The 17,500-nt window shown below is 37.6% G+C and overlaps 1 protein-coding gene across 1 annotated transcript in view; it reads right to left on the bottom strand.

The window, feature by feature from the left end:
- LOC133615853 (protein diaphanous homolog 3-like) overlaps positions 1 to 17,500 on the bottom strand; it is a 394,852-nt gene that overhangs the window by 189,792 nt on the left and 187,560 nt on the right. Inside the window, exon 19 of the mRNA XM_061974703.2 lies at positions 9,159 to 9,254. Within this exon, the coding sequence (XP_061830687.2) occupies positions 9,159 to 9,254 (96 nt within the window). The remainder of the gene's footprint in view (positions 1 to 9,158; positions 9,255 to 17,500) is intronic.

The raw sequence follows: 17,500 nt of genomic DNA on the forward strand, positions 1-17,500 counted from the left end.
AGAAGCCCCCGGATATTGCGTTTCATTTCATTTGTGTGTTTACATCTGTAAAGACCACAAAATGGCTCCTATTAAGAGACACGCGTACAACGCAGAATTCAAACTCAAGGCAATAAGTCACGCAGTAGAACACGGAAATAGAGCAGCAGCGAGAGAATTGAACATAAATGAATCAATGGTGCGTAGGTAGAGGAAGCAACAAGATGACCTGCGCCACTAAGACAGGGAGACAGCGCCGGACGACATACGCCAACATCTGCCAGTGGATTGTAAATGCCTGAGCGGATATATCGGTCTCAACTGTGGTCCGAGCTTTCCGGAAGGCAGGATTCACGGAACTGCTGGACAACAACAGCGACATTGACTCTGATGACTTCGACGAGACGGAGCCGGCCATTTTGGATGCCGTATTCGCCCAACTTTTTAATTCAGACACTGAAGAAGAATTCAAGGGATTTATGGATGAGGAATAATTTCAGAAAGTGAGCTTTAAATCTTTATTTTGTGTGTTGTGTGACATTAACGTTCGAGCAACGTTGAGTTATTGATGTTACTATTGCTCTGCACTAATTTGAGTGTTACTATTTTTGTGATTGCACATTTGCACATTACATTTTGGGAGTGAACAGAGTTGTTAGAACGCTGGTTTGTAATATATTATTAAAGTTTGACTGACCTATCTGACTGTTTTTTTGACATTCCCTTTAGCGCAGCGTAGGCGCAGCTTATAACCCGGGGCAGCTTATAGGTGGACAAAGTTTTGAAATATGCCATTCATTGAAGGTGCGGCTAATAACCCGGGGCGGCTTATAGTGCGGAAAATACGGTATATATATATATATATATATATATATATATATATATATATATATATATATATATATATATATATATAAAAAGATCTATATACCAGGGTGTACTCCACTTTCCGCCCGAATGCAGCTGAGATAGGCTCCAGCACCCCCGCGAACCCGAACGGGACAAGCGGTAGAAAATGGATGGGTGGATATAATATATACAGTAGAGGCTGAAAGTGTGTACACACCTTCTCATTCAATGTGTTTTCTTTATTTTCATGACTATTTACATTGTAGATTGTCACATCAAAACTATGACTGAACACATGTGGAGTTATGAAAGATGAAATAACTGAAAACATGTTTTATTTTCTAGTTTCTTCCAAAACAAAACACCCTTGTGTGTGTGACAATCATTGGTACTTTAACTTTAACTTTGCTCGGATTACTGCTTTGCACACTCTTGGCATTCTCTCCATGAGCTTCAAGAGGTAGTCACCTGAAATAGTTTTCACTTCACAGGTGTGCTTGAAGACATAATATGTGTACATATTATAATAATATAATGGATATATAATTAATATAATTGAATATCTAAACCTCTTAAAGCCCAAGCTGTTTGTTTACATGCTTTTTTTTTTATTTCTCTTTGCTATTTGGACTTATTGGACCCTAGTTAGAATAAAAAACTAAGAATCATCTTTTTATATGATGTACTTAGTCCATAAGTACACAAACGTGTACTTCATGTTTAGTCACATGCTAATTCTTATTTTTTACAATTTTTTTTTCTAAATTCCATTGTATGTTGTACTCTTCTGACACCACCAGATGGCAAGTATAAGTGTCCACATAAGCGGCCATAAGACCCCAATTCAGTAGTGTACACAATTTTGGAAATAGGAACTAAAAGGTGCTGTCCACGCATGTGGCCACTAAGGCCTTTAGAGGTTTTAATATGTGTGAAAGTTTGACTCCTACCTCGTTTACTTCCGTGACAACCTCCTAAAAGTTTTGTAATCAATCAGAAATATCAAGCAGCTAAAATGCGGCAAGTGTTTTGCATTTTTCCCATCATGCTTTGTAATGGCTTTAAATTAGATTTTTTTTATGGTGATTGAACGTTTTTTTTTTGTACAATATCCACAAAGTTCTGTGACCGTGTCTGCTGAAATTTTTTGTTGGTTGGATTTTTTATTTTTTTTGCACCATGACTAGGGAAGGTTGTTTTGCATTTTTCCCATCATGCATTGTATGGCTTTAATTTCGATTTTTTTTTTTTTTTATGGTGAGATTGAATGTTGTTTTTTTTGTATAATATCCACAAAGTTCTGTGACGGTGTCTGTTGACATTTTTTGTTGGTTGGATATTTATTTTTTTTTGCACCATGACTGGGGAAGGTTGTTTTGCATTTTTCCCATCATGCATTGTAATGGCTTTAATTTCGATTTTTTTTATTTTTTATGGTAAGATTGAACGTTTTTTTTTTTGTATAATATCCACAAAGTTCTGTGACCGTGTTTGTTGACATTTTTTGTTGGTTGGATTTTTTTTTTTGCACCATGACTAGGGAAGGTTGTTTTGCATTTTTCCCATCATGCTTTGTAATGCTTTAATTTCGATTTTTTTTTTTATGGTGAGATTGAACGTTTTCTTCTTTTGTATAATATCCACAAAGTTCTGTGACCGTGTCTGTTGACATTTTTTGTTGGTTGGATATTTATTTTTTTTGCACCATGACTGGGGAAGGTTGTTTTGCATTTTTCCCATCATGCATTGTAATGGCTTTAATTTCGATTTTTTTTTTTTTTTATGGTAAGATTGAACCTTTTTTTTTGTGTATAATATCCACAAAGTTCTGTGACCGTGTTTGTTGACATTTTTTGTTGGTTGGATTTTTTTTTTTGCACCATGACTAGGGAAGGTTGTTTTGCATTTTTCCCATCATGCTTTGTAATGCTTTAATTTCGATTTTTTTTTTTATGGTGAGATTGAACGTTTTTTTCTTTTGTATAATATCCACAAAGTTCTGTGACCGTGTCTGTTGACATTTTTTGTTGGTTGGATTTTTTTTTTTTTGCACCATGACTAGTGAAGGTTGTTTTGCATTTTTCCCATCATATTTTGTAATGGCTTTAATTTCGATTTTTTTTTTTTTTATGGTAAGATTGAACTTTTTTTTTTTGTATAATATCCACAAAGTTCTGTGACTGTGTCTGTTGACATTTTTTGTTGGTTGGATTTTTTTTTTTTTTTTTTTTTTTTTGCACCATGACTAGGGAAGGTTGTTTTGCATTTTTCCCATCATGTATTGTAATGGCTTTAATTTCTTTTTCTTTTTTTATGGTAAGATTGAAAGTATTTTTTTGTATAATATCCACAAAGTTCTGTGACCGTGTCTGTTGACATTTTTTGTTGGTTGGATATTTTTTTTTTGCACCATGACTAGGGAAGGTTGTTTTGCATTTTTCCCACCATGCTTTGTAATGGCTTTAATTTCGATTTTTTTTTTTTTTTATGGTAAGATTGAACAGTTTTTTTTGTATAATATCCACAAAGTTATGTGACCGTGTCTGTTGACATTTTTTGTTGGTTGGATTTTTTTTTTTTTTGCACCATGAATAGGAAAGGTTGTTTTGCATTTTTCCCATCATGCATTGTAATGGCTTTAATTTATTTTCTTTTTTTTATGGTAAGATTGAAAGTTTTTTTTTGTATAATATCCACAAAGTTCTGTGACCGTGTTTGTTGACATTTTTTTTCGTTGGATTTTATTTTATTTTTTGCACCATGACTAGGGAAGGTTGTTTTGCATTTTTCCCATCATGCTTTGTAATGGCTTTAATTTCGATTTTTTTTTTTTTTTTATGGTAAGATTGAACGTTTTTTTTTTTTTGTATAATATCCACAAAGTTCTGTGACCGTGTCTGTTGACATTTTTTGTTGGTTGAATTTTTTATTTTTTTGCACCATGAAAGAGGGAAGGTTGTTTTGCATTTTTCCCATCATGCTTTGTAATGGCTTTAATTTCGATTTTTTTTTTTGTTAAGGTAAGATTGAACGTTGTTTTTTGTATAATATCCACAAAGTTCTGTGACCGTGTCTGTTGACATTTTTTGTTGGTTGGATTATTTTTTTTTTGCACCATGACTAGGGAAGGTTGTTTTGCATTTTTCCCAGCCTGCATTGTATGGCTTTAATTTCGATTTTTTTTTTTTATGGTGAGATTGAACTTTTTTTTTTGTATAATATCCACAAAGTTCTGTGACCGTGTCTGTTGACATTTTTTGTTGGTTGGATTTTTTTTTTTTTGCACCATGACTAGGGAAGGTTGTTTTGCATTTATCCCATCATGCATTGTAATGGCTTTAATTTCTTTATTTATTTTTTTTATGGTAAGATTGAAAGTATTTTTTTGTATAATATCCACAAAGTTCTGTGACCGTGTCTGTTGACATTTTTTGTTGGTTGGATTTTTTTTTTTGCACCATGACTAGGGAAGGTTGTTTTGCATTTTTCCCATCATGCATTGTAATGGCTTTAATTTCGATTATTTTTTTTATGGCAAGATTGAAGGTTTTTTTTTTGTATAATATCCACAAAGTTCTGTGACCGTGTCTGTTGACATTTTTTGTTGGTTGGATATTTTTTTTATGCACCATGACTGGGGAAGGTGGTTTTGCATTTTTCCCATCATGCTTTGTAATGGCTTTAATTTCGATTTTTTTTTTTTTATGGTAAGATTGAACGTTTTTTTTTTGTATAATATCCACAAAGTTCTGTGACCGTGTCTGTTGACATTTTTTGTTGGTTGGATTTTATTTTTTTTGCACCATTACTAGGGAAGGTTGTTTTGCATTTTTCCCATCATGCTTTGTAATGGCTTTAATTTCGATTGTTATTTTTTATGGTAAGATTGAAAGTTTTTTTTTGTATAATATCCACAAAGTTCTGTGACCGTGTCTGTTGACATTTTTTGTTGGTTGGATTTTATTTTTTTTGCACCATGACTAGGGAAGGTTGTTTTGCATTTTTCCCATCATGCTTTGTAATGGCTTTAATTTCATCCATCCATCCATCCATTTTCTACCGCTTAATCCCTTCGGGGTCGCGGGGGGCGCTGGAGCCTATCTCAGCTACAATCGGGCGGAAGGCGGGGTACACCCTGGACAAGTCGCCACCTCATCGCAGGGCCAACACAGATAGACAGACAACATTCACACTCACATCCACACACTAGGGCCAATTTAGTGTTGCCAATCAACCTATCCCCAGGTGCATGCTTTAATTTCGATTTTTTTTTTTTTTTAATGGTAAGATTGAACGTTGTTTTTTGTATAATATCCACAAAGTTCTGTGACCGTGTCTGTTGACATTTTTTGTTGGTTGGATTTGTATTTTTTTTTTTTTGCACCATGACTAGGGAATGTTGTTTGCATAGGGTTTTATAAATAAATTCTGCACAATCAGTACAAAACAAATGTTCATTGACCAGGCAGAACTCATGTTGACCACTCGATGGAGACAAAAGAGCAGCAACAAACTTCTTGAATTTTTAAAATGCATGTGGGCCAATTTTTTTTATTTATTTTTTTTGCACTATGACTAGGGAAGGTTGTTTGCATAGGGTTTTATAAATAAATTCTGCACAATCAGTACAAAACAAATGTTCATTTAAAATGCATGTGGGACAATTTTCAGACCATAATTTGGACACCGCCGACTTAAAGTAAGTGGGTCAAATAACTCTTGTCAATGAGTGTGGGGATAGTGAAACATGAGGCTTATGTACTTGCACGGGCTCTCTCCAAGTACCTTAGATTACCCAGTACAAAAACCTGATGGAGGACTTCTACGAGTCCAGGTATCAGGAGGCTGGCTGACTGGCATAGGCTCCGGCCCTTGATGTAATGGTTCCAGATGAGCCAACATAATGACAGCTTGCAATATGACGTGGAACCTCACATATGCAACCTGGGTAATGGCTTCTGGACTCTGATCTCCGAAGGCATGAATCACTTACTCTCCTATTCTTTCTGCACATACCAGTCTCATTATTTCCGCTACATGATTCAGCACTATTTATGGGCTGATTACACTCATTTTCTGTTCATTTAGGAACCAAAGGTCAGCGCTCCTCTTGATAATAGCCAATGAGATGCTGAGATCTTCGGGAAAAAATGGTCAATTTCACTCACTGGCATTTAATTACTACATTAAGAGCCTCTTTATCGCTAGGGATGTGAACCGTCCACATTTGAACTGATACGGTACCTAGGATTCGATACTTTTAGGTACTTTTGTGTGTGTTAATATTATAAATATAGTTTTTGATAATAAAATGTAATTTTTATTGCAACATTTAAATTAAAAAAAAGCTGATTATGATGACAGCTGTCCAGTTATCTTGTTTTATTATCACATTTCTAAGTCTCATTTGCAGGTGTGACACTAAGTTGCAATTACATTAGATGGCGGTAGCGTACAGTTTATGGTGTGTCGGTCAGTTCGGTCTTTGCTGTCCGTTGCGCTCTAAAAAGTGTTCGTAAATACACCGAAACATTCCGTGGCGTTTTTTTGCTGATTGGGTCCATCACGACGACTTCCGTTTTGTTTGATCAGCCGTTTGACTGCCGTGTCACAGGCGTTGTTTGGAAAACAATTAATGTGAGGAAAATGAACATTTATAAAATATTTCTGTGTAAATAATGCATATCACAACGTATATATCTGCTGTGGTTTACACGTGGAAAAACATGTTTTTCTTTTAAAATTGAGTGGATGCTGCTTATCCCCTACGTAGTCCGACTTAACGGTACCAGTTTTAGGGACTTGTGTGTGTGTTGATAATATAAATATTGTTTTTGATAATACAATTGCATTTTTTTTGCAACATTTAATACTGTAAGTATTGTACTTATTACGCGCCAGCTGTTTGATTCTGTCGTTGCGGCCTAAAACGTGTTAATACTGATTCTGTCGTTGCGGCCTAAAACGTGTTAATACTGTAAGTATTGTACTTATTATGCGGCAGCTGTTTGATTCTGTCGTTGCGCCCCAAAACGTGTCATTACTGTAAGTATTGTACTTATCAACTGCCAGTTGTTTGATTCTATTGGTGCGCCCTAAAACGTGTTAATACTGTAAGTATTGTACTTATTAGGCGCCAGATGTTTGATTCTATTGGTGCGGCCTAAAACGTGTTAATACTGTAAGTATTGTACTTATTACGCGGCAGCTGTTTGATTCTGTCGTTGCGGCCTAAAACGTGTTAATACTGTAAGTATTGTACTTATTAAGCACCAGCTGTTTGATTATGTTGTTGCGCCCTAAAACGCGTTAATACTGTAAGTATTGTACTTATTATGCGGCAGCTGTTTGATTCTGTCGTTGCACCCTAAAACGTGTTAATGATGTAAGTATTGTACTTATTACGCGCCAGACGTTTGATTCTGTCGTTGCGCCCTAAAAACTGTTAATACTGTAAGTATTGTACTTATTACGCGCAAGCCCTTTGATTTATCGTTGAGGCCTAAAACGTGTTAATACTGTAAGTATTGTACTTATTACGCGCCAGCTGTTTGATTCTGTCGTTGCGCCCTAAAAACTGTTAATACTGTAAGTATTGTACTTATTACGCGCAAGCCCTTTGATTTATCGTTGAGGCCTAAAACGTGTTAATACTGTAAGTATTGTACTTATTACGCGCCAGCTGTTTGATTCTGTCGTTGCGCCCTAAAACGTGTTAATACTGTAAGTATTGTACTTATTACGCGGCAGCTGTTTGATTCTGTCGTTGCGCCCTAAAACGTGTTAATACTGTAAGTATTGTACTTATTACGCGCCAACTGTTTGATTCTGTCGTTGCGCCCCAAAACGTGTTATTACCGTAAGTATTGTACTTATTAACCACCAGCTGTTTGATTCGGTCGTTGCGCCCTAAAACGTGTTAATACTGTAAGTATTGTACTTATTACGCGCCAACTGTTTGATTCTGTCGTTGCGCCCCAAAACGTGTTATTAGCGTAAGTATTGTACTTATTAACCACCAGCTGTTTGATTCGGCCGTTGCGCCCTAAAACGTGTTAATACCGTAAGTATTGTACTTATTACGCGCCAGCTGTTTGATTCTGTCGTTGCGCCCTAAAACATGTTAATACTGTAAGTATTGTACTTATTAGGCGCCAGACGTTTGATTCTATCGGTGCGGCCTAAAACGTGTTAATACTGTAAGTATTGTACTTATTAACCACCAGCTGTTTGATTCGGTCGTTGCGCCCTAAAACGTGTTAATATTGTAAGTATTGTACTTATCAACTGCCAGCTGTTTGATTCGGCCGTTGCGCCCTAAAACGTGTTAATATTGTAAGTATTGTACTTATTACGCACCAGACGTTTGATTATATCGTTGCGGCCTAAAACGTGTTAATACTGTAAGTATTGTACTTATTACGCGCCAGACGTTTGAGTCTGTTGTTGCGCCCTAAAATGTGTTAATACTGTAAGTATTGTACTTATTACGCGCCAACTGTTTGATTCTGTCGTTGCGCCCCAAAACGTGTTATTACCGTAAGTATTGTACTTATTAACCACCAGCTGTTTGATTTGGTCGTTGCGGCCTAAAACGTGTTAATACTGTAAGTATTGTACTTATTACGCGCCAGACGTTTGATTATATCGTTGCACCCTAAAATGTGTTAATACTGTAAGTGTTGTACTTATTACGCGCCAGCTGTTTGATTCTGTCGTTGCGCCATAAAACGTGTTAATACTGTAAGTATTGTACTTATTACGCGGCAGCTGTTTGATTCTGTCGTTGCGCCCTAAAACGTGTTAATACTGTAAGTATTGTACTTATTATGCGCCAGATGTTTGATTCTATCGGCTGCGCCATAAAATGTGTTAATACTGTAAGTATTGTACTTATTATGCGGAAGCTGTTTGATTCTGTCGTTGCGCCCTAAAACGTGTTAATGCTGTAAGTATTGTACTTATTATGCGCCACCTGTTTGATTCCGTTGTTGCGCCCTAAAACGTGTTAATACGGTAAGTATTGTACTCATTACACGCCAGCTGTTTGATTGTATCGTGCATCTTAGTTGTAGTTTTCACTGTAGTTGAAATTGCCATGTAAAATCGCTAATTAGTAGCATGTCAATAGCAAAGCCAATGTTTATTAGCATCAAGCTAGCACATTTTAAGACAAGTGGAGTCTTACTTTACTTACGTTGGAGCATTTTGAGTTTTTTGGAACTGCTTTGTTGCCATTGAAAAGTGCAACGTTGTGTTTGTCAATAAATGGCAGACATTCATACGTCAACAGAAGAGGAAATGGCAGGAAGACCTTCATGAATACTTACATAGATTCTGTGCTATCTTGGGATCCAGCACCTTCAGCTGTTTGATTCGCTTCTTAATTAATTTCTTATCATCGAGATCCTCCTCTTCTCTTTTTGCTGATGGAAAAAAAAAAGGGGGGGGGGGGAAAGGTGATTATTAGCAATGCATCAAGTGTGAAGAATTGCACTTGTGAAGGATTATTTTACTACAGACGTATGCATAATTGTATATTTTACAAGATCACACTGTTCAAACCCAGAGGCACGTTGTTTCATCAAAAAAACATGCTTTTTTTTTAATTTCAATACCAGAAAATAATAATTAAAAGGCTGACAATGATTTATGAACACCAATAAACAATTAAAGCTGCAAGCAGCATTGGTCGGGCCCGCGTATTTGGCAGGTGCTAGTCCTAAGTGTCCCAATACTTTTGTCAAGTTGTAGTCCCAAGTGTCCCAATACCTTTGTCCAGTTTTCGGCCTAAGTGTCCCAATACTTTTGTCCAGTTTTCGGCCTAAGTGTCCCAATACTTTTGGCAAGTTGTGGTCCTAAGTGTCCCAAGACTTTTGTCAAGTTGTAGTCCCAAGTGTCCCAATACTTTTGGCAAGTTTTCGGCCTAAGTGTCCCAATACTTTTGTCCAGTTTTAGTCCCAAGTGTCCCAATACTTTTGGCAAGTTGTGGTCCTAAGTGTCCCAATACTTTTGTCAAGTTGTAGTCCCAAGTGTCCCAATACTTTTGTCCAGTTTTAGTCCCAAGTGTCCCAATACTTTTGGCAAGTTGTAGTCCTAAGTGTCCCAATACTTTTGTCAAGTTGGAGTCCCAAGTGTCCCAATACTTTTGTCCAGTTTTAGTCCCAAGTGTCCCAATACTTTTGGCAAGTTGTAGTCCTAAGTGTCCCAATACTTTGGCCGGTGGTAGTCATAAGTGTCCCAAGACTTTTGTCCAGTTTTAGTCCCAAGTGTCCCAATACTTTTGGCAAGTTGTAGTCCTAAGTGTCCCAATACTTTTGTCAAGTTGGAGTCCCAAGTGTCCCAATACTTTTGTCCAGTTTTCGGCCTAAGTGTCCCAATACTTTTGTCCAGTTTTCGGCCTAAGTGTCCCAATACTTTTGTCCGGTGGTAGTCATAAGTGTCCCAAGACTTTTGTTTAGTGTACCTACCTTGTCTGCATTGTGTGGGCACGCTGGTGCTTCCTGCTTTTAAGCAGCCATCTTAAAAAAAACAGCAGCGCAGCAGCATCAGCGCAGCGGGTCTTTGAAGGGTCATAAAATCAAAACCGGAGCAGGCATTAAAAAGCTGTACCGTTATTTTATACACAAGGGTTTAATCTCTCTCCTGTGTTAGTTTGAAGCCGAAACGACAAACGCGCTCAGAGGAGATAGATTTTGAAGAAAGGTGACCGTTTTTTACAAAAATTTTGTTTTGAAGGGGGAATAGCAAACTTCCTGTTGATTTTTGCTGGGGGTTGTCAATTTATGAAATGTAGGTGTAAGTGAGACCGACATAGAGGTTTTTGTTTCATGTCTCTCCGACCTTCCCAGTGGGAGTTACAGGCAGTTTTGTCAGTTTTTTCATCCGAGGAGCAGTTCTTAGTGCGTTTTATTAAAACAGTTCTTTGTGCGTATTATTAAAAAATTGCGCTAGAGCACAATTTTGAGATTTGGGGTTAGGTTTTTTTTATTAGATCACACTTTTTGCCAGTCCTGATGTGTGCGTTCAGTTTGGTGAGTTTTGAAGCATGTTAAGGGGGTCAAATTACAGAGGCAAAAGTGACTGTTTTTAGTACTTTTTTTGTCTTGAAGGGGGAATTGCCAACTTCCTGTTGATTTTAGCCCAAGAATGTACCATTATGAAATGTAGGTCTAAGTCAGACCTACATAGAGGTTTTTGTTTCATGTCTTTCCGACCTTCCTAGTGGGAGTTACAGGCAGTCTAGTTTTTTTTTTTTCCTAGGGGGCGCTAGAGCGCAATTTTGAGTTTTGTGGTTCGGTTTTTCTAAAAAAAGGCAATTTTCGCAGGTCCTGATGTGTGGGTCAAATATGGTGAGTTTTGAGTTGAGTTATGTGGGAGTCCTTATGCTATGGGCCATGCGGGCCCTAATTAAATGGGTGCTGATATTTATCAGTGCCTTCAGGATTTTATATTTTTGTCTTTTTTGGTGCTCTTTCTGTCCAGAAATGCCTCAAATTGAGGCAGCTTTGAAATCACACATATGTTGTGTGACATCGTGCACAAAAGTGCACTTTATTTGTTTTAAACTATTGTAGTGGCGTTCTGTACAAAAAGTGCACTTTAATTAGGGCCCGCATGGCCCATTGCATAAGGACTCCTTATGCAATGGGACATAAGGACCTATTGAATTTGTAAGGTTTTATTCTTTATTCTTCCACCGCCACATTAAACTGTAATTTGACCCACTTAACATGCTTCAAAACTCACCATATTTGAGTCAAGGACCTGCGAAAATTGCCTTTTAAAAAAAAAAAACGAACCACAAAACTCAAAATTGCGCTCTAGCGCCCCCTAGGGAAAAAAAAAAACTAGACTGCCTGTAACTCCCACTAGGAAGGTCGGAGAGACATGAAACAAAAACCTCTATGTAGGTCTGACTTAGACCTACATTTCATAATGGTACATTCTCAGGCTAAATTCAACAGGAAGTTGGCAATTCCCCCTTCAAGACAAAAAAGTACTAAAAACAGTCACTTTTGCCTCTTTTGAGCTGTAATTTGACCCCCTTAACATGCTTCAAAACTCACCATATTTGACCCACACATCAGGACCTGCGAAAATTGCCTTTTTAAAAAAAAAACCGAACCACAAAACTCAAAATTGCGCTCTAGCGCCCCCTAAGAAAAAAAAAAACTAGACTGCCTGTAACTCCCACTAGGAAGGTCGGAGAGACATGAAACAAAAACCTCTATGTAGGTCTGACTTAGACCTACATTTCATAATAGTACATTCTCGGGCTAAAATCAACAGGAAGTTGGCAATTCCCCCTTCAAGACAAAAAAAGTACTAAAAACAGACACTTTTGCCTCTTTGAGCTATAATTTGACCCCCTTAACATGCTTCAAAACTCACCAAACTGAACGCACACATCAGGACTGGCAAAAATTGTGATCTAATAGAAAAAACCTAACCCCAAATCTCAAAATTGTGCTCTAGCGCAATTTTTTAATAAAACGCACAAAAAACTGCTCCTCGGATGAAAAAACTGACAAAACTGCCTGTAACTCCCACTGGGAAGGTCGGAGAGACATGAAACAAAAACCTCTATGTAGGTCTGACTTAGACCTACATTTCATAATGTACATTCTCGGGCTAAAATCAACAGGAAGTTGGCAATTCCCCCTTCAAGACAAAAAAGTACTAAAAACAGTCACTTTTGCCTCTTTGAGCTGTAATTCGACCCCCTTAACATGCTTCAAAACTCACCAAACTGAACGCACACATGAGGACCTGCGAAAATTGCCTTTTAAAAAAAAAAAACGAACAACAAAACTCAAAATTGCACTCTAGCGCCCCCTAGGAAAAAAACAAAAAACTAGACTGCCTGTAACTCCCACTAGGAAGGTCGGAAAGACATGAAACAAAAACCTCTATGTAGGTCTGACTTAGACCTACATTTCATAATAGTACATTCTCGGGCTAAAATCAACAGGAAGTTGGCAATTCCCCCTTCAAGACAAAAAAAGTACTTAAAAACAGTCACTTTTGCCTCTTTGAGCTGTAATTTGACCCTCTTAACATGCTTCAAAACTCACCAAATTGAACGCACACATCAGGACTGGCAAAAATTGTGATCTAATAAAAAAAACCTAACCCCAAATCTCAAAATTGTGCTCTAGCGCAATTTTTTAATAAAACGCACAAAAAACTGCTCCTCGGATGAAAAAACGGACAAAACTGCCTGTAACTCCCACTGGGAAGGTCGGAGAGACATGAAACAAAAAGGTCTCACTTAGACCTACATTTCATAAATTGACAACCCCCAGCAAAAATCAACAGGAAGTTTGCTATTCCCCCTTCAAAACAACATTTGTGTAAAAACCGGTCACCTTTCTTCAAGATCTATCTCCTCTGAGCGCGTTTGTCGTTTCGCCTTCAAACTAACACAGGAGAGAGATTGAACCCTTGTGATTACAATGACAGAAGCGCTTTTTTTTTTTCTAACTGCTCCGGTTTTGATTTTATGACCCTTCAAAGACCCGCTGCGCTGCTGTTTTTTTAAGATGGCTGCTTAAAAGCATGAAGCACCAACGTGCCCACACAATGCAGACAATGTAGGTACACTAGACAAAAGTCTTGGGACACTTCAGACTAAAAGTAGCCAAAAGTATTGGGACACTTATGACTATCACTGGACAAAAGTATTGGGACATTTAGGACTAGCACCTGCCAAATATGCGGGCCCGACCAATGCTGCTTGCAGCTTTAATTTAGTGTTGTTTTGATATGTCATCTTAGTGTCTTTATGCACAAAAGTGCACTTTTAATAGCTTGTTTTAAAATGTCTCTGACAATCTTGCACTTTCTGTTATGGAAATGACATGAATGTTTGTGCCACTGCTTAATAACTGTGTAATAAATACACTTTTAGTTGCGATTTCCCTCTCTGCATGAAAGTTTAAAAGTAGCATATATTAATGCAGTATGAAGAAGAATGTTTTAATGTAGACACATAGAATCATCATACTGCTGTGATTATATGCATCAAGTGTTCGTTCAAGGCTAAGGCAAGATATGGAGATATATATATCGTGTATCGTGACATGGCCTAAAAATATCGTGATATTAATAAAAGGCCGTATCGCCCAGCCCTACTTGACATATTACAGTTGTCTGTTCAACATCTTCCCGCTTGAAGCCATTCAAGGCTAAGGCAAAATATCAAGATATATAGACCTAGGGCCGTATCGCCCGGCCCTAGGTTACAGTGAGCGTGGATATTTGATCTATTGTTGGACATTGTGACAACGAGCACACACAACTACCACACACACACCATGTACAGTACACTGACACGGGTGGACTTACGTGGCTCCTCGCTTGTTGTGCTCTCGTCACATTCTTGTGAATGTGTAAGGGCAGCAGATAAACAAAGAAAGAGAAATACAAAGAAAAAATGAAATGTCTATTTTATTTATTTAAAACATTTTTTTGCAGTGGGACATACGTTAATGCAGTGGTTCTCAAACTTTTTTTGTCATCCCCCACTTTGGACAAGGGGGAGTTTTCAAGCCCCACCTGCCCCCATCGCCCCAACAGAGCGCTAATGCCAAGCTTTAACATTTTCAAATTTATTGAACATCAAGTTGTATACGTTCAAGCTCAATAACATAAAATAACATCAAGTTCAATAATAAATAAAATAACTGTGCAGCTGTGGTATAACTTGCATCAAGTTCAATAATAAATAAAATAACTTCCATCAAGTTTAATAAATAAAACAAGTGTTATAACTTGCATCAAGTTCAATAATAAATCAAAAAAAGGGTTATAACTTGCATCACGTTCAATAATAAATAAAAAAAAGTGTTATAACTTGCATCAAGTTCAATAATAAATCAAATAAAAGTGTTATAACTTGCATCAAGTTCCATAATAAATCAAATAACTTGCATCAAGTTCAATAATAAATCAAAAAAAGTGTTATAACTTGCATCAAGTTCAAAAATAAATTAAAAAAAAGTGTTATAACTTGCATCACGTTCAATAATAAATCAAAAAAAGTGTTATAACTTGCATTAAGTTCAATAATAAATCAAATAAAAGTCTTATAACTTGCATCAAGTTCAATAATAAATCAAATAAAAGTGTTATAACTTCCATCAAGTTCAATAATAAATCAAATAACTTGCATCAAGTTCAATAATAAATAAAACAAGTGTTATAACTTGCTCACGTTCAATAATAAATCAAAAAAAGTGTTATAACTTGCATCAAGTTCAATAATAAATAAAACAAAAGTGTTATAACTTGCATCAAGTTCAATAATAAATCAAATAACTTGCATCAAGTTAAAAAATAAATCAAATAAAAGTGCCACTTTGCAATCTTCGCAAAAAAAAAAAAGGAGGAGCTATGCATTTGGCAAGACAGGGCAAGTGACAGCCCTTTTCCCCAGGAGAGCCACCTTGCTTCACTGTGAAACAGCACGGCTGTATGATCAGCTCCCATTTCCTCACACAGTGCAGAGAACAGTCGCACTTTCAGTGGTCGTGTTTTGATCTAATCTACCGCGCTCACAACATGTTAAAACCTAATTGAGTTCGGGGCTGAGCTGTTTCCCGGTGAATGACACAGTGTGTGCCCGTCAGATTTTTGTTCCTCTGCAGGCGCTGGCTCTGGCTCGACGACCTTTGAGGTGCGAGTCACAAATGTATATATTTGTGTAATTGTGATCCACACATTAGCCTGTTACCCATCCGCGCGAAAGTTTGTTCCGCTTAGCCCCGCCCCCATTAGTTACTGTTGCTATGTCTGTCAAACTTTCGCTCCTACCGAGAAATATAAAGCCTACAGTAAAAATAAGTACCGGTAATTTCCATTTATTTATATAGCGGATTTCACAGACAGAATCACAAAGTGATTTACAGTGTGTATAGAAAATGAAAGCATAGTAAAAAAAATAATCTAAGAATATAATAATAAAAAAAAAATTTTAAGTGAAATTTCCTCCCGTTCCTCGCGCCCCACCTGTCATGTCTCTATTCCCCACCAGTGGGGCGCGCCCCACACTTTGAGAAACGCTGCGTTAATGACACTAAGATGATAAGCAGTCAGTGGACAAATTGAACAAACAAAATGAAAAAAAGCAACATGATGCTTTTTTTCCCGTACGCTTTGTACCCTGCGGCTTATAAAACGACGCGGCTAATTTATGGGTTTTTTTCTTGGCAAACAGTTTTCCTAAAAAACACATGCAAAGAGACAGAAAATGTGTGTTATTGTTTGTGCTGTGGCGCCATCTTTTGGACGAGTTGGCTCACTGCAGGTTGCTGCTTTGAACCGGAAGTAGAAGTGTCTTTCTGTCTTCCAGTCGTCCGTAGCGGTTCTACTCTTAGGAATTCTTCGTTCATTACCCCAAGCCAAGAGTGTAAGTTCCATTAAGTAATTATATATAATTATTGTGTAAGGCGTGGTATTGTTCGTGCTTTGCAGTGTCCTTCGACTGGAAGTACAAATGCCGTTCCGTCTTCGAGTCATCAGTAGCGTTTTTACTCGTTTGGATCTTTAATCACTCCAAGCTACGTTTGTAGGTTAGAGACAGAAAATGTGTGTTATTGTTTGTGCTGTGGCGCCATCTTTTGGACGAGTTGGCTCACTGCAGTGCTGCTTTGAACCGGAAGTAGAAGTGTCGTTCTGTCTTCCGGTCGTCCGTAGCGGTTGTACTCGTAGGGATTCTTCGTTCATTACCCCCAAGCCAAGATTGTAAGTTCTATTAAGTGATTATATATAATTATTGTGTAAGGCGTGGTATTGTTCGTGCTTTGCAGTGTCCTTCGACCGGAAGTACAAATGCCGTTCCGTCTTCGAGTCATCGGTAGCGTTTTTACTCGTTTGGATCTTTAATCACTCCAAGCTACGTTTGTAGGTTAGAGACAGAAAATGTGTGTTATTGTTTGTGCTGTGGCGCCATCTTTTGGACGAGTTGGCTCACTGCAGTGCTGCTTTGAACCGGAAGTAGAAGTGTCGTTCTGTCTTTTAGTCGTCCGTAGCGGTTCTACTCGTAGGGATTCTTCGTTCATTACCCCAAGCCAAGTTTGTAAGTTCTATTAAGTAATTATACATAATTATTGTGTAAGGCGTGGTATTGTTCGTGCTTTGCAGTGTCCTTCGACCGGAAGTACAAATGCCGTTCCGTCTTCGAGTCATCGGCAGCGTTTTTACTCGTTTGGATCTTTAATCACTCCAAGCTACGTTTGTAGGTTTTACAATATAACTAAAACAATTCCTACTCGCTAAACCGCCCCATGTGTGATGTCTGTAGGAGTGTGTTCGAGCAAATTTGTTTGTAATGTAGTGAAGCTAGCGTCATTAGCATTTGCTAATACGCTAAGACGTTTACGAGTGTATGTGTCAGTATTATTAACTTACAAAATAAAAAAAATTTTGTTTTGTTTCAGTTTCGTAAATACACCAGTGTTAGAATAATTATGTGTACGTTATCACACGACCCTTATGCTTGAAGGCCGTTGCTATAGTTATTATCAATTGTTGCTGAAGTTGTACTTTTCTATCCGTGCAAAGGGACAACAGTCGTCTCTTATCAGTGTTTGTGTCCAGAACATCGAGTACCGTGACGCAGACAAAGCAGAGACAGGGCGATACCACGAGTGTCAGCACATTTGCGTTT

Source organism: Nerophis lumbriciformis, linkage group LG15, assembly GCF_033978685.3.
Source record: "Nerophis lumbriciformis linkage group LG15, RoL_Nlum_v2.1, whole genome shotgun sequence".
NCBI classification, from domain to species: domain Eukaryota; kingdom Metazoa; phylum Chordata; class Actinopteri; order Syngnathiformes; family Syngnathidae; genus Nerophis; species Nerophis lumbriciformis.